The sequence below is a fragment of the Rosa chinensis genome, chromosome 4 (genome assembly GCF_002994745.2).
Source record: "Rosa chinensis cultivar Old Blush chromosome 4, RchiOBHm-V2, whole genome shotgun sequence".
In the NCBI taxonomy this organism is placed as follows: domain Eukaryota; kingdom Viridiplantae; phylum Streptophyta; class Magnoliopsida; order Rosales; family Rosaceae; genus Rosa; species Rosa chinensis.
The window spans coordinates 44,909,655-44,930,317 of NC_037091.1; the positions used below are offsets into that span (position 1 = coordinate 44,909,655).

General features: G+C 39.5%; 1 protein-coding gene across 1 annotated transcript; it reads right to left on the reverse strand.

The window, feature by feature from the left end:
- Positions 1 to 12,751: 12,751 nt before the first annotated feature.
- Positions 12,752 to 15,359, reverse strand: LOC112198434 (cytochrome P450 71B34). Its single transcript, XM_024339559.2, has 2 exons — positions 14,254 to 15,359; positions 12,752 to 13,603 (listed from the first exon to the last, which is right to left on the reverse strand). Exons 1-2 carry the CDS (start codon positions 15,178 to 15,180, stop codon positions 12,989 to 12,991), a joined length of 1,542 nt encoding a protein of 513 aa, XP_024195327.1. The 5' UTR covers positions 15,181 to 15,359; the 3' UTR covers positions 12,752 to 12,988.
- Between the last annotated feature and the right edge of the window lie 5,304 nt (positions 15,360 to 20,663).

Genomic DNA, 20,663 nt, shown 5'->3' on the forward strand with positions numbered 1-20,663 from the left:
AACGAGACAACGAGAGAAGCACCGCGTTTGGGCAACACAAGGGGGAGTGTTCAAGGAAAACCTAATTTGTGTTTAGCCCAAACTCTAGGTTACTTGACCTAGTGGTAATAAGATTTAATTAGAAGGATCTAGAATCCTAATCAATGTAGAATTATTTTCCTTGTATGATTGAGATTCTATGCATTGTAATCCTCTATATAAAGAGGCCCCTATTATCAATGAGAACACACAGCAAATTCCTCTCAAATTCAGTTTCTCTAAAACAATACGTAAATTTTCCAAAATCATTTACTAAATAAAGCTAGCCAAGGTGGATTTACCAATTCTTACCAAACTTTATTAGTCCTATGCTCACCTTTTACATTTTACCACTTTTATATCTTCAGTCTTGACTCTTTTGATCTTGTAGTAAAGTCCGTATTATATCAACAAGGCCAATTTTTTATATTGTAGGACCCTAGCCTAACTTTTTCTGATCTACTTTGTGAAAGGGTGGACGAGCTTACTCAGAGGCTTCCTCAACCTTGTATCGGTTCTTCTGACTAGTTTGTCAATCAATGTGGTTAAAAAAGGCAGCTTATGGTGATGGTCAAGATCTGGTTCAAGGTATTGGTGAATCAGATTTGCTTTATGTGGAGTTCTTGGCTACGATACTCGCAATGGTTTTGGTTCAGGTTTTTGCATTAGGGCTAGAGTGGTAGCTCTTCACTAGTCAAGATCAACTATTTTTGATGGTCCTCATTTTGTGACTCCTACATGCAAGCCGGGTTGGAGTTCAGGTTTCACCCTAGATTTGAGCCTTGGGACAACGCTTAAATCTTTGATATGTTGTTCTTTTAGTTTACTTAGGTTTTGGTCGAAGGAAGTGGCCCACATGGCTTACTAAGGAGTAATGGTAACGACACAATTAAATTTTTGTACGAGGACTAATTTGTTTTCGCATGCTCAGTACTCTATATGCTGCAGGAAATCTAGCATTTATGTGTCTGGCCCAAACATGGTTATTTACCCTAGATGTTATAGGAAAACATATTGTATTGATCTCCTATTTATGTATAGAATCTTTGCTAAGCAAGACGATTGTACCTGTAATACTCTATATATAGAGGTTCCTATTATCTATGAAATAGATCTACTTTCTCTCAAATCTCTTTTCTCTAAAACATGTTATCAGCACGAGCTCTAATCCTACCTTTGAGAAAACAGAAACCTAGAAAAGAAAAAGAAAAAAAAATTTCTTCCGTTAGCCTCACTAGGCTTCGCAACCCCTTGCCTCCGTCAGCCTCAGTGTAGCCTCAAGGCAGCCTCACCCCAGCCCAACACTACCCCCGCACAGCTCCTGCACTGCACGCCTTGTCTCACATGCGCGTGCACACTCGCATCCCTTTAGCCTTGACATCAAACTTTTTTGATGTAAAAATTTCTAAAAGTTGCTGCTTTATTAAATTTACGCTTCATAAATTTTGTTATTTTTTACGTGTTATGTAATTGTGGAAGTTTTTGCATGTTTTGTGAATTTTAATTACGTTTTATATAATTATTTTTAAGCATGCTTTGTAAATTTCATTATTGTTTATGCTTTATAAAATTGTGGCAACTTAGGATCCCAACCCCTGAACCAAGTCAGAACCAAATTGGCAAGGCCAAAATTGAGGGATTTCACCCCACGATAGCTCACTGCGGTATATTGACGAATGGAGTAGCCATAGGACCTGTCACACAACAGGCGACCTTGAAGGAGGATGACGTCAAAGGCAAGAGACGGTGGTGTCAACAGTTGGCGAATCTTGGGAAGAGCATATGCATAATAGCGAGGCTGAAATCCTAGCCTATATATGATGGGGAGGGGTGGGGTATAAAAAAAAAGGTTAAAAAAAAATGTTCGAGAACAAATGGATCAAAATAGTTTTCATTCTTTTTGACAATGACATGTCCAATACATTATATTGTGATCGAAGACCATGACATAGCAGACTAGAAAAACCATTATCCTGTCACAGGTGTATACATCATTTGTGATCTTTAGGTGTTAGCTAGCGTTCAATGAATTAATATTGGTCCTAAATCCAAAAACTATCTTTCAATTCTGTAGTATGAATTATTGTATAACCAAATTAAGAAAGTTGAGGTGAGGCATCTTGGATTCTTGGGCGACTGTTTGCTGACCATGTGTAACTAAATATATTGATGAATAAGTTTGGTAAATGATAAAAATTTAGCAATCTATTTTAAGAAATTAATAATTTGACTCAACCAATTTAGGTTGACTACTAATTGAGAGTCTCTGAAGATATTGATGTTGTCTGCTCCAGAGTCAATGGCAAGTAAAAATCCTATTATTAGAGCTTCGTATTTGACAATATTGTTTTGAGGCTTTAAAGTTGAATTTCAAAGCGTATTCGGCGAGTAGTCCTTTGGGTCCAGTGAGGATGATTCCCACTCCGCTGGCCGTCTGGTAGGAGGAACCATCGACATGTAAGTCCCATTGTGATTGCTAGGGTTGGGTGGGAGCTGTTTCCATGTCATTATTTGTGTCCTTCCTTCCGGTGAATTTTGCAATAAAATTTGTCACAGCCTAGGCTTTCATGGCTATTCAAGGTTTGTTACTCGATATCAAATTCGCTCAGCTCAATTGTCCATCTGCTTAGTCTTCCAGAATTTTTAAGGCGTTGCATGATTTGCTTAAGCGGATGATTGGTAAGGACATGAATGGCATGAGATTGAAAGTAGGTTGGTAAATGCCTGGCGGACATGATTAGAGTTGGGGCCAACTGCTCTAACAGGGTATACTGTGTCTCAGCATCTGTGAAGCCTCAAGTTGTTACACCCCACATCTGATATACCCTTTTTACTGAGTTACATGAATTCTTTATGGTTACCGTTCGCGGTTATAATTTTAACGTTTAGGGGGTGGTTAAAAATTGACTTTTTATGAGTTAATAATTTGAGAAAATTTCCTTCATGAAAGTTGTAGAGGACGTTAAACCGAGCACGTGCATATGTGGTACGTAAAAATCGGAGTTTGTATGTGAAAGTTATAGCTTAAAATGTGAAAGTTACTGTTTATGATAACAAAAATATAAATATGGAAAGTTACCACTGTAGGTTTCCATTTTCGGAAACCCGGTGACTCTCCCTCTCTCTTCTCCCCCGACCCCTTCCCCTTTCGGCCTGAACTGGTTTACCTCCGATTTCTCCCTCCTCCGGCCGACCCACGACGGAATCCGGCTACCCCCAGGCTCATTTCCTCCCCCTTGACTCATTGGCGGTGGTGTTTTGGGAAGATTTGGCCGGAGAAGCTTGATTTCGCGCCGGGAAGGTAACGGTTTCAGTTTGCGATTTTTGCCGATTTCCGGCGATTCCGGTCTTCTCCGGTCACCAGACCGGCGTCGAAGGTCGGGTTTTTGCTGGAGATGATTTCCCCTAAGGTCTTGCTTCTCAATTTGCAGTGTGGAGGTCGAATCGATCGAACCCGATCCTAGGGTTCTTGAATTTTTCTGGAAAATTTTCACCGGCTTAATTGGAGCTCTTCCAGGTAAAATTGGCACTTGTTGTAGTTGAGAAAGAGATTAGGCTTGTTGAGTAGGAGGTGCTGCCAAAATTTGGTGGCCATTGGTGGTGGTTGGCCGGTGGCGCGTGGACCCCACGCGCGGCCACTGTGGGTGGCGCGTGGTGGCACGTGGAGCTGCAATTTATTTTCTATTTTGGCTCCATAAATCCCTTAACGATTGTAGAAGTTTATACATAAAGTTTGGTGGAAATCGGAGGAATTACGAATTGAGTTTAATTGATTAATTAACGATTTAGGTGAATTCGATCGCCGGAATTCTTTCGAATTCACTCTAGAATTTATTTATCGATGAATGGATATTGATGGAATATTGTGGATGGATTTATTGTGAATTAAGGAGTTGGATTTGGAAGGGGGGGACGTTATGAATTTCAATTTCTAATTATCGTAAAGTTAATTGTCGTCCTATAAATGTATTTTTACGAGTGCTATTCGTACAGGACAAGAGGAGTCTTCGTACGAGGAAAATACCGAGCGACGTCAGGATTGAGCATATATTGTGAGTGGACTTTTATTTTTCAAAGAATGATGCATGCATTTATTTAATTGGTTCCGAGCTTATAATTTGTTTATAGTATAAATTTCCCGAGTATATGGTTAATTTTAGGAAGGGTTTTGGTTATTTGATTATTTGAAGATTTTATGGCGTGCGGGGTCACGTCATTGGTTTATGCCTATTTAGGGAGTAATGGGAGTACTTTAGCCTGGGAGGCTATCACCCGAGCCTGGGTGGCTCACTCGTATGACTATCATCTTCCCCTACTCTTTATACTATTTTCGACTAGCGGGGCTAGTCCGATTTATTTTGGCCAGCGGGGCTGGTTCTATTTCTTTGAGTATCGGAGTTTCAACCTTTTCTTTTATTCGTTTGTGACTAGCGGGGCTAGTCAGCTTTCATGAGTGGGACTCCTTTTGTTTTATTTGCGTTAATCATTGCATGCATCGGGAATTTTAAAGAAATAAATATGGGAAAGTATAAATTCCATTTGGTTTAAAAATCTTTTATTTTGTCCACTCACGCTAACGTTTTTATATACTTTTCCCTGGGCCCTTCGGTTTCAAATGCCCAGTTTTCAGTGTTGCTGCTCGGCGTTCTGAAGTGAGCCATAGTGACCGCATCCGCTTCCGTCATCATATTTTGTAGGTTATTTATTTAGCCTACTGTACTCTATGTTAAACTTATATTCCTAGAATGCTCTGATTACTAAGGGATGTGTGACCCAAACTTGTATGAATTGTATTTGAGGTCTATGACCTAACTTTGGTGATTGTAGTAACTTGTACCTTTTGGAGATTATGTTTGATGTTGTTAGCTTTGAGATGGGATTTGTGGAATTTGGGAGCAGGGTGGCTCCAGGAGTTGTGGTTGGATTATTAGAAGTGAATTTTGTTTTCCGCAGGATTTTGGGTTATCCATTTTTAAGGGAGGTTATGCCAAAATTTTTGGTAAATCTCCTTTAAAGGTGGGTCCCGCAGGGCCACTTCGGATTCCAGGGTGGAATTCGGGGTGGGTCTTGTCACAAGTTGTGTAGTATATAGGCAGTTCATCTATGCTTTCATGGCGAACGAGGGCAGAACTAACTGCGGAAGATGACACAGATAGATAAATGTATAGGATTTCCCCTGGCTTTGGGATGGCAAGAAGCGAAACAGAAGCTAGATATGCTTTGATTCCCTAAAATGTTGCCTCACATTCTGGCGTCAATTAACGAGTTTGTTGTGAGTCTGTTTAAGCAACTTGAAGAATGGGGTGCATTTATCCGTTAACCTAGAAATGAATCTAGATAGAACTGTGAACCTTCTGGTCAAGACAAATATGTCTTCTTTCTTTTCTGGTGGCTTCATATTGAGTACTATTTGGACGTTCAGTGGATTGGCCTCGATTCCACGGTCACTGATGATGTATCCAAGGAATTTGCTTATTGTGACTCCAAATAAGCTAGCAACATTTCCAAGATGATCAGGAGATTCTTGACGCGTCCACTGGCCTTAATACTCTTCACCAACACATCGTCCATATATACAACGATGATTTTGCCAATGTGCTTCACGAACATCATGTTCATGAGTTGCTGATAAGTGGCTCCTAAATTACTTGATAACAGTATAGACCTTTGTCCGTGGTGAAAGTGTTCGCTTCCTCATCGTTCAGGTGCATCTTTATTTGGTTATATCTGGAGTATGCATTCATTATATGGAGAAGTTCATGTCCAACTGTGGCGTTGACCAGTTAGTCATTTCGTCGCAAAGGAAAGCTATCTTTGGGGCAGGCATTATTCAAGTTCATAAAATCAACACACATTCCCCATTTTTCGTTCGCCTTCTTAACCATGAAGACATTAGAGTTCCATTGTGGATAGTTGGTTTTACGAATGAACCAATGTCTTGGAGTTTTGTTACCTCAGCCTGGATGGCTTGATATTTCACTTCGTCGAACACCTTGCGTTTCTGCTTGACCGGATATGATTATGGTTTGTAAGACCATGCAAAGACCTTGAAGTACTCCTTTAGTAGTTTGATTAAGTCATCTCGGACATCCGGATATAGTTATGCCCTAATGACAAATTTTTGCTCTGATGCTCGTCTGATATTGGTATGCTAATCATAGTTTCCTCTGAATCCAATACTAATTGGGTTTAAGCTTTGTCTCGTGGGTCTTCCGGCTTGTCCATTGGTTTGGGGAGGTCCATTATTGACATTATCTCTGTTTGGGCTCATGAGCGAGCTATAGTTGTGGAATAACACTCCCTGGCTATTTGCTGGTTTCCCCGGATGGTGCATGTTCTAGTTGAGGTGGGAAATTTCAAGAGCAATATGAATCCAAAGATGATCACACGCATTTTGTTTAACGATGGGTGGCCGAGGATAGCATTGTAAGAATTGGAGACAATCTACCATGATAAAGTTGGCATAGATCTTTGCGGACCTGGCCCCTTGTCCAAGCCTCAGGCTCATGGAGTCAGAGCCAAGCAAATGCGTAGTGTCTCTAAAAAAACTGAGGAGGGGTTCATGGTCTTGGATCAATCTGCTGCTTGGCCGCTGATGCTACTTATATGCATTATTAAAGATGACATTAACTACTGATATGTTGTCATTATACCCAGCTGAATTCCCATTTGTCTATAACGACATCGATTAGGAATAGTTTGTCATCGTATAGTTGTATGCCTCTCTCTTCCTGTTTAGAGAATATGATGGGTTCCTAACCACTTTTAGGGGTCTCGACTGGCCTATCAGATCAGATGTTAGCTACCTCACGCCAATTGTATCTTCTAGAAAGTTTTCTCTGATCTTGAGCGAAAGTAGTATGGATTGGGCGCCGCCCTCGATTATATTGATTCTTCCTCAGGGTACTGCTAGTGCCTCCTCTTGCTGTGTTTTGAACTACTGAAGTTTGCCTTTCACGGATTAAGGACTCAACCATGTCCTTGAGTGCAATGCACTTATTGGTTTCATGACCATCGTTCTGATGGTATTTGCCCCATTTTCTAGTGTTTTTTGGCTTACCCTACTTCACATATTTTCTAGGTGGTGGTGGGGGAATCTCAGCCTTGCATTGATCATATATGTTTTCATAGGTTGTGTTTATTATTGTGAATACTTTGTATCTAGGAGTGGGTAGTTCTTGTGGCTCATCTCTCCATTTGCTATTATGTTGTGGCTTATCTTCCCCATAGTATTTGTTGCGCATACGCTTATTCTGGTAGTTGTCACGTTTGTCCTGCTGCCACTCGTGCTTTTTATCATTTCTCTGGGTGGAAATATGACCAGGTGCTGGTTGTGCAACCTGTGTGGCTAGGAAAGATAGTGGAAGGTTGTAGCTGTAGGTGTTATATTATGCTTTTGCGTGTATGATGGCCCGTTCCATAAGCTCATCATAGGTAAGTGTTGCTATTTCCACATTTAGATGATATAGGAAAGTACTTTCTGTAGGCCCTGCTTGAAGGCAATTGTCACCACCCCTTGTCTAGATTTTTGACTTGAGACGTCGCCTTCCGCCATCGTGTGACATAAGAGTAGATGGACTCATCATCTACTTGTAGGATTTTGAACAATTGGTTTGAGTCTTGGAAGCTATATGCCATCAACTCGAACTGCGTCAGGAAAGCCTCTTCTAATTGCTGAAAGGAATTTACTGATCCAGGGGAAGTTCATGAAACTAACCCATGGCCTCTCTGGATAGAGTTTCCTGGAATAGGTGAAAGATGATTGCATCACATGATATTTTTCCTGGATGGCTAACTCGAAGTACTCTAGGTGGGTGTAAAGATCCGAATTTCAAACGTATGGCACTATTTTCAGAGGTTTTGGGGCGGGAACACTGACAGGTTGTAGAATCCACTAAGTGAAAGGAGTTGGACTCCTGGTGAATTGAGGTTTAGGTCTGGTGAACTGTGGTGATACCTCTGTGCGATGTATCCTTTCCTCTAGATCTTGCATCCATTGTAAGCAAAGTGTGGTTTGAACGTTTGTAAATTGGGTTGGCCATTTACGTTGTGAATGAACTATTTCTTCTGAGTCTGCTTCTTGCTCGCTCTTGTCCACATGTTTAAAAAGAGGAGCAGCACCCTTGTTCCGCAGTTCCTTTGGGTTGAGCAAATACTCAAGGTGGATTATCTTCCACTAGGATGGGGGTTAAGATTAAGCACTGTAGGCGAATTGAGTAGTGGCTTTGTCATTGTGCGGTTGGCTATTGTATTTCTCCAGCAGATCATTATATCAATTGTTTGCTTCCAAAGTGTGTGATTTGATCTTCCAAAGTGATCGAGGAAGAGCCTACGTTGCAGGGTTGGTGTCTCGTTATCCGGTAGAGGAGGGAGGGCGTGAGAGTTGGTGCGTCTTTAGCCATAAAGCACCTTGGCTTTTAGTCCAGAATAGCACGGATGCACCAAATCTAGTGCACGAATCTGGATGCGCCGAAAATGAACGAGTGTAACTTGAGACTATCTCCGCTCCTAAATCCTTTGGTTGAGATCTGTCAATAGAGAAGAATCATTAAGAGAAAGTCTGCAGTGTTCCAAACTTCACTCCTCCAATGCCTAAGTAAGGAATGAGTAAAGCAGAAGCCAATCTTAGTATGAGTAGAAATAGAGGAAATAAGAGTCACCTCGAGCATGGAGTGAGATCCCCCGTCCCCTTTATATAGGTGCCAAGGTGTACTAGGGTTCATGCCAGCTATTGACTTCAGAGGATTGCCTCTGTCCACATATCTGGCCAAGCATTCTCCTTGGCAGGGTAGTGACCGCACGAGGGTAACACGAATCTTAGCAAGTGGGACCACCAACAGTCATTCCACCAACCTATTCCTGGTTTCTTCCACATCATTTGAACCCTCTGCTTAACCATTGAGTCGCCCATGAACACAAGTCTTGTTCGGCCACGCTCGTCACACGCCGACGAGGCTAGAGACCAACGTAGGCATGGAGCAACAACTGGACGAGCAAGAATGCATAGAAGGGTAGGGGTAGGTTAGGGTGCGCATGAGGTGCGTTCTCTTAGGGTTTTTCTTTCAAAATTTGTCAAGAAAGTGTACTCGTTAAGAATGTATTGCACATGATGTATTTTGATGTTCCAAATTAAATTACATCATTGTTATTCTAAGACTAATATTTTATTGTGTTACTTAGGCTCTATATAGTAATTTATAGAATATTATTAAAAATAGGGTTAAATATTATTTACTCCCTGCATTTTCAAGGAAAAAACAGTTCAGTCCCTGCCTTTTCAATTTCACACGTTTACTCCCTCATCTCTCAATTTTGAACCAATAGGTCCATTCCGTCAAAAAACTCTATTAAAATGTCTATTATACCCTCAGTTCATCTTTTTTCTTTTTCTTAATTTATTTTTTTATCTTTTTTTTTCCTTTTTTGTTTATCTCTTCTTCTTCCACCTCTCTTCTCCTTCAACATCAAAATTTCTAAAGCGACCAAATTAATCTGAAACACAAAACCTCTCTTCATCTGCTCAATCAAAAAAAGGAAAAAAAAACAAAACAAAAGAGAAAAAATCTTTTCAAAAATAATTAATTAATTAATTAAAAATTTTGAGGGTAGAATAGACATTTTTGGTCGGAGAATAACAAATTGGACCTATTGGTCCAAAATTGAGAGATGAGGGAGTAAACGTGTGAAATTAAAAAGTCAGGGACTAAACTGTTTTTTTCCCTGAAAGTTCAGGGAGTAAACAATATTTAACCCTTAAAAATATAATCATTCATTTGACTTTTGGATACTAAGTATTGGATTTAGGGGAGCCCAACTCTTGAAAACTAATCCCACTAGACCATATAATACTAAATTTCAGGTCATTTAAACAAAATACAAATATGACTAAGAGTGTTTTTTTTGTACTTCATAAATCTATTCATACCTCCAAAATTTGTATTTAGACCTCTTTCTTTTTTTAAGAGATAGTTGACTTTGTCAACTCATGTCAAATTACCAATAAAGACACAAAAGAGAAAGAAAAAAAAATTTAAAAAGTCTTTTCCCTTTTAGAGGTATGAAATCAACAAATGGTCATTCTCATGCCATTTTTGCCCTTTTGTTTTTGTTATGGTCTTCATCAACAGATCAGTTCCTTACTTTGTAGTTCCTCGAGTCAATTTTGGATATGCAATATTCTCTAACCAAAACACCAACAGACCACTTTCTCTTAAAATCATACTTATCCATTAGAGAGTATTGTTCCCATCGAACAAATATATGAAATGAGGGAATCTTAGGAAGTTGAAGAAATGAACTCTTGGCCTCTAAAGATGCATATGCCTACAAAATACAGCAATGAGAAAAGGAAGGGGTGGAGGGAGAGAGAGAGCTATCAACTGAAAGCTTTTTTATTTATTTATTTATTATTATTATTATTATTTATTGTTTTTAAGCTTAGTTGTATCAAGAGTAATATAATATTGTGAAATGTTCAAAAATTGATGGAGGTCTAACTACCGATTTTGGAGGTATATGAATAGAACACTTAAAAAAAAAGTTTTTATTGATATTATTAGATGATGGGTATTATGGGAAAATTAGGGAGGTGTAAATAGCATATTGGTTATTTGTAAAAGTAAGTTGGAGGTCTATTAAGTGGGGAGATCTAAATACCAATTTTGGAGGTATGAATAGAAGCTCCCATTTTCTATACGTATTAAAAAAAAAAAATCTATACAGTTGTGCTCGATTGTTGTTAGATCTAAATCAAATGGTGGAGAATATTGAGGTAAATAGAACCATTCTAAATTTCTATCTATCTCATTGTTCTCTACTAGTAGATTTAGATCCATGCCAACAGTTGAACAGAACCTCATTATTCATTTTGTAAGTGGGCTGAGAATTTGGTGGTGTTCACTCATATGATCAAACACTCCATGTGATACATATACCCACATGAGAAACAGAATTTTAGAACTTAGAGACATCACATTACTAATTTGTTTATTTTTTTAAGCCACCCCGTTGTAAACCCAAGGGGCTGAAAAAGATACATTAAACTAGATCTGATGAATGAGCCCATACATAAGGATAAACACATAGGAAATTCAATTTCCAATTGAATTCAATAGAGAGAAACACCAAGTTGAGAAAAACAGCATAGAGCCATCACAAACCGTTTGAAGCCGTCACAGGCCGCACCAAGTTGTCATAATCCGCCGAGTAACTCCGTAACCAAAATACCCCGAAAGACATATCTGAAAGAGGGAATGAAGAATCTAAAACCACACCTTAAACTAACTTTCTCTTCTTCACCAGCTAGAGATGCACCATCCTTGAAGGAGTCGTGGTCATTGAATGAGAACATAAGTTAAAAGCAAAGAATTATTACAATGGAGAATAGTGGTTGTGAAACCCATGCGTGAGCAACCATATTTGACTAAGTAATTTATTTTCACTTTTAAAAGGTAGCCATGAGAAATTTCATGGAAGCAATCTGAGGAGTGGAGAAATGATATGAGGTGTTGGGTCATGGAGGCTGAAGATCTGAAAAAGTTTGGGTAAATTGATAAGGAAAAGACAAGAAATCAAGCAAGGAGTAATTTGATCGTCTATATATGAACGCCGCATTAGGTGTGCAACCACCACGGAGGGTGTACAAGGGGCTAGGAATCATGGGTGAGGGTGTTTGAGCCCAAAAGTATTTTTGGCAAGATCCTTTAATGGATTTAGCATAGCGGGCCGATACCTGCGGCCCAAAAATAAGCCTGCTTGGGTTTGGGTTACAGCTTCGCCCATTCCGTAATCCATAAGGAAAACGAAACCTTATTGGAGCCAAGTAGCAGAGATTGAATAGGAAACTTCAATCAATAATCCTTCTATGGCAAGGAACAGTCGAAACCCTAGTTATAAATACTAGGTTTCAAGGACAGAAGGAGACCTCTGTCAAATCAATCAATCCCAGCGATTACAAAGCCTCCCCGGAGCAAACCTTCAACCTTGTTGAAACCCGGTGATCGCGCGCCAGTCCTAGTCTCCCTGCGAGCCGACTGTCAGCCTCACCAGATCAACCCGGCGACCGTGCTTCCAGTCCTACTCTCCTCGCGAGCCGACTGTCAGTGCTACTGCCACCGATACAACCAGCGAAGCAAGGGTAACGCCCTCGCAACCCAGCGAAGCTAAAGTCACGCTTTAGCAAAACCCGTGCTTTCTCACAACTTCCCAGTGATTGCTCTGCTTAGTCTACAACACTAAGTATCGATACGGTGAACGCGAAGAGATCACAACCAAAGTCCTTATCCGTAAGGCAAGAAGTCCTTTCTCGGAAGGCTAGAAAAGAACCCTGTGGCGAGGTTGGTGCTCTCCTCGTCCACAACGCTTGAAGAAGAAGTCAGGTCAAGGGACTCCCCCGACGACTGCACCCCACGGTGCTGGCACGCCCGCGCAATCACACGCTCAAAAGAGACAGTTTGCACGGCGACTGGTTTTGGAGCCAAACAGAGGGTAGGGCCGTAGGGGGCATTTGGAAAGGAAGGAGGCAGAAAACTTTGGATGTTGGTGGTAGGAGAGAATGTGGGTGGTGAGATTGGAGCTGATGGTGAACTCTCAATATGAAAGAAAGTGTTGAAAACTCAGATAAAAGGAAGCCCTACTTTTTTTTTTTAACTACTAACGAGAATTAAGCGATATTTACTCCTTTGTTGTAGTCTAAGAGGGGTGTCGAGACACCCGCACATCCTCAAGAGGAACCACTACAACCGGGAGCCCACCTCCTGTCCCTTGCTAGATATATTACTAATAAACAGCAACAATCAGATTACAGTAACAAGAGGTGGGGGACTAGGCCAAAACCACATCCAAGAAGAAACAATACAAAAGAAAAAAACAGCATTCTAGTAGGCTTGCTAGCCTGAACAATAAAACGGAACCAACGAAGCAGAACGATAATCAACCCGAGCAGAAAAGTCACGAGTTATGACCATAATTCCTAACAAGAATATCTCATAGGGACAAGGTTGAGAGGATTTTTCAAGCAAATAGTTACCCCATGGGTTGTTTCTTCCATCTTGATATCTTCCTCATTCATTCCATCAGGCACTTTCCAATCAAAGCAGCACAACAATTTGGCAAGTATAAGCTCCATTGTCGTCGCTGCCATATAAATCCCTGGACAGATTCTTCGACCAGCTCCAAACGGCAAGAAGTCAAAGTGTTGCCCTTTAAAATCAACAGACCTATCATCAAATCTTTCTGGAATGAACTTTTCTGGGTCGTTCCAAAATTCTGGATCTCGTGAGATTGCCCAATCATTAACAAAGATTGTTGTTTTGGGGTCAACATCATAGCTGAGGACTTTGAAGTGGGACATGGTTTCTCTTGGAAGAAGTAGGGGACCTGAGGGATGTAGTCGAAGTGTTTCTTTCACTATCATCTTGAGATACTGCAGCTGCTCTGTATCAATTTCAGTGGCTTTTCCTTTATTTCCAATGCAGTTTCTAATTTCTTCCTGTGCTTTCTTCATCACTCTTATATTCGTAGCTAGCTCTGCCATTGCCCAAACCATGGCAGTTGCAGTGGTGTCTACTCCTCCTAAAAACAAATCCTGATTCACAAATACCATAGTAATTAACTAATTATTAAAATATTAAATCTATTAAAGATCGGCAATATAACATGAAGACAACTTTTAACATAGACTCATAGAGTATGGCATGGTTTGGTCGGACTAGAAAAACCATCATGCATATAACTATATATAGATCATTAGTGATAAAATCTCGTTTACCAACTCAGTTAAACTCATTCCAACTTCCTCATTATTCTCTAATTTTGAAATAAAATAGAATACCTATTAAGTTCAGCTGACTAAAATATTTATTGAAAAGTATACATGGCTCTTAGTGATCAACATTAAAGGGTTCATAGGGTGATCTTGAGTTCAGTCTACTTATGGACAACTAGCTAATTGAGGCAAACAAGTAGATTCGATTTTTTTTATTAGATAATCAAATAGATTCAATTGGGATGCCCAAGTTTTATATAGTACAAAGTGAGTTATATTGGGCATATGGGTTCAAATTGGATCTAATTATGACGCAAATACTTGTCCACACTAGTACGATGTTTAAAACAAAATCATTTAGTTTTGGATTACACATGACAACATACAGACGATTCTATGTACCTAGCTAATCTTATTTCGTCATTAATTAAAAATTAAGAGGCCGTGATTTGAATTAGTTCGCAGCTTACCAAGAGAACTGCCTTGATGTTATTATGACCGAGATGAGCAGCTCCAATCTCAGTTTGCTTCTTGACCATTTTAAGCAGCACATCAACTATATCTTCATGCTCCTGTTGTGTCCTCCCAGGTTTGAGATGGTCATCAATCGCTTGCTGAAAAAAGCGATGAACTTCCCTGGAAACTCTGTCAAACTCTCTATGTTTACCGGAGACCCTGTCTATGATCCACCCGATACATGGAGGAAAGAAATCAGCTGCGCATGATGAGAAGCCTGTAAGCATATCTCGACTATCAAGAAGCACTCGAAGAAATCTTTCATGCTCCAAATCGCTCCCTTGGAAACTTGTCCCGAAAACAATCCTGAAAATTATACTGCTCATGAGAGCAAACAACTTCTCAGTAAGGTTAACAGGAGAAGATGAAGCTGATGCGTCAGAGAATGAATCAATCATCTTCACGACTTCTTCTTCTCTAATAGACCTATACGACTCAACCCCTTTCGCACTGAAAATCTCATGCACACATATCTTTCTTATCTCTCGCCAATATTCACCGTAAGGCGAAAATGCTATGTCTAGATAGTTAAATGTGAGTCTGCGAGATCCCAAGGAGGCCGGTCTACTGCAACAGTGGAGATCATTATCTTTCAACGTCTGTTTTGCTGCTTCAGCTGAAGAGATTATGAGGGTAGGTCTGCGACCCATGTGTAAGAGCATGAGTGGTCCGTATTTCTGTGATAGTCTCCATAGGTTTTGATGAAGTGATGAACCAGATTGAGTAAACTGGTGGAGGTTGCCTATAATGGGAAGCTTAGGAGGGCTTGGTGGGAAGTGCTTTTGTGGCTTATTGATCTGCTTTCTCAGTAAAAGCAGTAGTAAAGGGAGAAGGAGGAGAAATGGAATCCATAAGATTAGTGGGACGGTGTTGTCAGCCATTAACGGAGCTTTTGTGATTACCTTGATGTTTCTTAATTTCTAAGTCGGTCGTGTATATATAAGAGCTGCTGCTCCCAAGTCCTAACTGAGCAAGCACACCATCTGCATAATTCATAATTGAATAACTATTTTTTTTTTGTCCAAATATGTGACCCACATATAAGACTTGCGAATTTCACCTGGAAAATTGGAAATTATGAGTGGGTGGAAATTATTTGTAGTCACATTATCTTGCAGTATCATATCTGATTTCTTGTTGTGAAGACTTCTTAAATAACTGAGAAATGATGACTGGTACCAATGTTTTCAAATTCGAAAGCGAAGGCGTCTTATTAGTGCCTCGCGAGGCGAGTGCCTCAAAGCAATGAGGCGACTAGTTTTCCCGCAAATATTATTCTAATATATTACATTTATAAATTATATGCAAATATATAAAAATATAAACAAATAAATATATTATCAGATTATTGAATTGTTTGGGCTTTTGGCTTTGAATATGTAAATGGGCAATTATCTTTTGCATGTTACCTACCTATATTGGATTGGCCCAAAGAAATTTTCAGAAAAGGGACCTGTATAAAACGACGTCATTTTGGCTGAAGGAAAGGAGAAACAAAAATACACGCTATTCCATCTTCTTCCTTCCGCCTCCCGCCACATCAGACCTCGCCTTCAACAAAAATGGCCGCCCCGACACCTGGGCGGACGCTTTTCCAGCAGCAAGCCTCAGTTTAGACCGGCGAGGCTTTTTCCGGTGGCCTCACACCGAAGCACGTCCCGGGCTTGCCTCAAAATCGCCTTTGAAAACATTGACTGGTACTGCTTAATACAGGTGAAGAGTTGCGCACGAAGTTTATTGAATTGGTCGGTATGGTTTTTGTTATATTCATAATTTATAACCACTCTATTGTTGTATAATCTCTACAATTTCTTTGATCTTCTCATATCACATCTCTTAATCTCTCATACTATTTAATACTATCACATTAAGCTAGTACTAATGGGCCCCTAAAAGATCGAAACAGAGTCAAAAGTAAAAGTAAACGTCGTTTACCGTCCGAAAGACTAGTAAACTTATAAATTTAAGTTTGGGACATAACACTTCAACTTCGCCGGAACCCTCACTCCCCATTGGAAGCTCAGTATGGCCCAATTCCTCATGGCATCAAAGTCCTCGACGACACCACCATACTGAAAAACAGAGTGGCTACACCCCGCAAAATAGTAATCTTCAATTCCTAGGAAAAATCCCTCCATGACCGGTCCCTCCATGATCTTAATAGACAAATTCTCCACCAAAACGACGCCTTCCTACCAACGCAGCATCTTTATCCAATGTTGAGGACTATGGCGACTTCTTGATGGAAAAGCCCCAAATTGAGGCTTGAAGTGGAGCATGAAGCTAAGGTTGTTTCCACGGCCTAGAAGATTAGATTTGACGCCAGAGCGGCGGCAGCCTTGGCGAAGGAGATAGTGGTGAACTTGGCGTCTTTGAGGTGACAGAGATGGTGGTGACTTGCTCAGTCGACTCGGCTGGGGAAGGAAGGAAGGAAGAGAGAGAGAGAGAGAGAGAGAGAGAGAGAGAGAGAGAGAGAGAGAGAGAGAGAGAGAGAGAGAGAGAGAGAGAGAGAGAGAGAGAGAGAGAGAGAGAGAGAGAGAGAGAGGAGAGAATATCAAACTACCCTTTAAAAATTGAATAATGACATAAGGTTAACGGTGTTATTAACGGCGAGTATTTAAATGTAGTCAGATTTTATAGTCCAGGGAGAGAGAGAGAGGAGAGAATATCAAACTACCCTTTAAAAATTGAATAATGACATAAGGTTAACGGTGTTATTAACGGCGAGTATTTAAATGTAGTCAGATTTTATAGTCCAAGTATTAAAGTGTAGTTATAAAGTGAGGCACGTTAATCCACAGTGACCTTTAGTTCAGGTATTGCTCGAAAAATTCTCTCTTATTGAATTAACATTTTATTTTGAGAAAAATGCACCAACAGTCTCTCGATTATTGTTGCACCTGCCAGTTTGATATCCAGACTCACAAAGCTATCAGTGTAATACCTGGAGTCTTATGTTGCCATTAACGACATACCTCCGTCAAATTTCTATGACATCTCCGTTAAAAAATTGACATGGCAAGTGTGTGGAGAAAAATAAAGGAGGAAATGACCAAAATAACCCAGACTAATCTGTCCTTAAAATTATTTATTTATTTATTTAGATAATTCTTTTTTTCCTCTCTCCATTTTTTTTTCAAAATGACTATCACCCACTCCTATTATATCACCTCCTCCTCCTCCTCCAAAGCTGGAAAATCACTCAAGCTCTCCAAATCACCTTGGAATCGAAACAGATCCATGGTTTCTCTCTCTTTCTTCTACAATCACCCACCTCAACTTTTTCCTTTCTCTACTTTTTTACCTGTTAAAGTACTTTTTCATTTCACCTTCTTTCAGTAGGTTGGTAACTGAGCGAGCAAAAGTTGTTTTACCTAAGCCTCCTAATCCTACAATACCCATCATTGAAGGAATATTTTCTTGATTGTTGGAGTCAATCAAGGATGCAATTATATCTAACACAACTTGATCCCTTCCAACAATTTTCGCATCTTTTCGGGTGAATTCATTTTTCTATGGGAATGACGTTGTTTCCTTGTCCCGCCCAAGGATTAAAATATTTGTATCTATAAATCTATCAGAACTTTGAAAAAGGAAGATATCAGAAATATCAGGGATATAAAAGAAAATATATCTTTTTTAAAAGAGTCAATTTATTGAAATTACATATAAAGACATATGAATGTCAACTTCATCTACATTAAAAAAAAAGACTCTAGGTGGTTTGAAAGCCGCTCGCTGCTCTACAAAAATGCAATAATAAGACTAAGACATATAACCCATATAGTACGAATTGTAGTGATGAACATGATAGTTATAGATCCCTTTAGAGCTGCAAACTGTTTTTAATATAAGGAAATAATAAGGATGAATTCAACTGGATCACTAATCATATACTTCTCCATATTGATTATATCCATAAGCGTTATAGCCAAATTAATTGTTGCCTTCATAAGACTCATTTGAGGTCATAGCCAAATACTCCTCACCCAAATTCGCTTTGAGCATATTTCTCCTCAGTCCTCACCCATATTAGCTTTGAAGAGATTTCTCCTCACACAGATTTGTATTTAGAGAATTACTTCTCACACATAATCACCTTGAGGGTATTTCTCCTCATTGGATTCACCTTGAGGGGATTTATCCTCACCCATATTCGCTTTGAAGAGATCTCCCCTCACACAGATTTGCATTTAGAGAATTACTTCTCACACAGAATAACTTTGAGTGTATTTCTCCTCACCTGAACTCTCCTTGAGGGGATTTGTCCTCACCCAGATTTCTCTTGAGGAGATCTCTCTTCACACAAATTTGTGTTTAGAGAATTACTGAGTTTTTTCTATTTTATATTTTTTTTTTATCAAATTTTACAAATATTTCTTCACTTTATTGATGATATATTCTAAATATCTAATATATCAGAAATATTGAACGATGTAGAAGAAATTTTGGAAGAAACGATAGAAAATAAGATATTAACCCCTAAAATATATCGGTTCGTCGAAAAATAGAGATATTGGGCGATATATCAGAAATATCTGCAGATATTTCAATCCTAGGTCCCGCGGTCCCGCCTACCTTCAATTGTTGCTGCACCTCCATTTGATCTGACGAGTCCCACGCCAGCTGCTTGCTTGTAGAGATCATCCAAGGATGTATTGATGTTGTGAATCTTGCGTGCCATCTTGAGATGAAATACAAGAAGATTGTTCCAGAAGAAGCTGATTGATAAACTTCATATTGAGGATATCTTCTGCATTATAAGGTACGCTTATAAGTCTCTTCATCCACTCGGCCCTTGCCCGCAGATCCCCATCTTCAAGTTTGTGAGCAGCATCATGGATTATATTTCCAATTAGAGTTGAGGATTCTTTGAGCTTATTTAGCTCTTTGTGGAAACAGCAGATAATTTCGAGTCTTAATTGATCAGTAGCAAGTAAAGCCACCTTATTCACTACTCCTCCGGCAACGGGAGTAAGGACAGAGAGGATAAAAATCTTTCTGTGGTCTTCAGATGACCTCTAGTTTCTTACCCTGAATCTCAATCTCACTGGGGAATAGTAGTCACACAGGCTGAGAGAGTCCTCCACTAACCTTTTTGTTTATTTTAGTCTTTTGCAATAAAAAATTACCTTTCCGTCTCCATCCTCTCTTTCTTAAAGATCTATGAGATCCATCGTTTCAAAAAAAAAGATCTATGAGATCCATTTGAGATTCATATGTAGTCACACGGGCCGACAGTCCTTGTCTTATTTTGAGGGAATAATGCGTGACACATGCTATGGCACCTAAGACAACCTAACACAATCTATCTCCATTAACCTTTCTATTTATTTTAGACTTTTGCAATAAAAAATTGTGTCTGTGTCTCCGTCCTATCTCTCTGGAAACCATATGAGATCCATTTGGAATCCGCATCCAAAGTTTTAAATATCGGTATCTTCATATTTATCAGTACTTTAAAAAAGGAAGATATCGAAAATATCGGGGATATATTAGGGATAGAGGAGAAAAATATATCGTTTTTGAAAAAAGTCAATTTATTAGAAATTTAGAATTACATATGAATGTCAACTTCATCTACATCCAAAAAGAGACTCTAGGCAGTTGAAAAGCCGCTCGCTGGTCTACGAAAATGCAATAATCAGACCAAGACATATGGCCCATATAGTGCGAATTGTAGTGATGAACATGATAGTTATAGATCTCTTTAGAGCTGCCGACTATTTCCCCTATAAGGGGATAATAAGGATGAACCAATTGGATGACTGATCATATACTTCTCCATATTGATTATATCCATAAGCATCATAACCAAATTAATTGTTGCCTTCATGAGATTCATTTGAGATCCCACTGCGCTCTGTGCTTAAACTGATAGAGTCAAAACTTAAGGCAATTGAAGAAACATCAGATGGGGTACTTTGATCATCAGTTGCACCTCTAGTCCTCCTTCCATATCGGGTCTTCTCTTGAGCACCATGACCAGCTGTTCTCACTCCGTGGTCTTCATCTTGGGTGGTATGATCAAAATTACCTTCATAGGTAAATTGGAATCCTCCATCCACAGAAGATTGTCCATATTCATATCTTTCACCTCCACCACGTGTTCTGCTTCCACCCTCTCCACCATCATCAGAACTATCTGGAGTTGCTGTAGTGAATTACTTCTCACCCAAAATCGCCTTGAGGTTATTTCTTCTCACCCAAAATCGCCTTGAGGTTATTTCTCCTCACCTAGATTCGCCTTGAGGGGATTTTCTACTCACCTAGATTCACCTTGAGGGGATTTCTCTTCACTCAGATTTGCCTTGAGGAGATCTTTTTTCACACAGATTTTCATTTAGAGAATTACTGAGTTTTT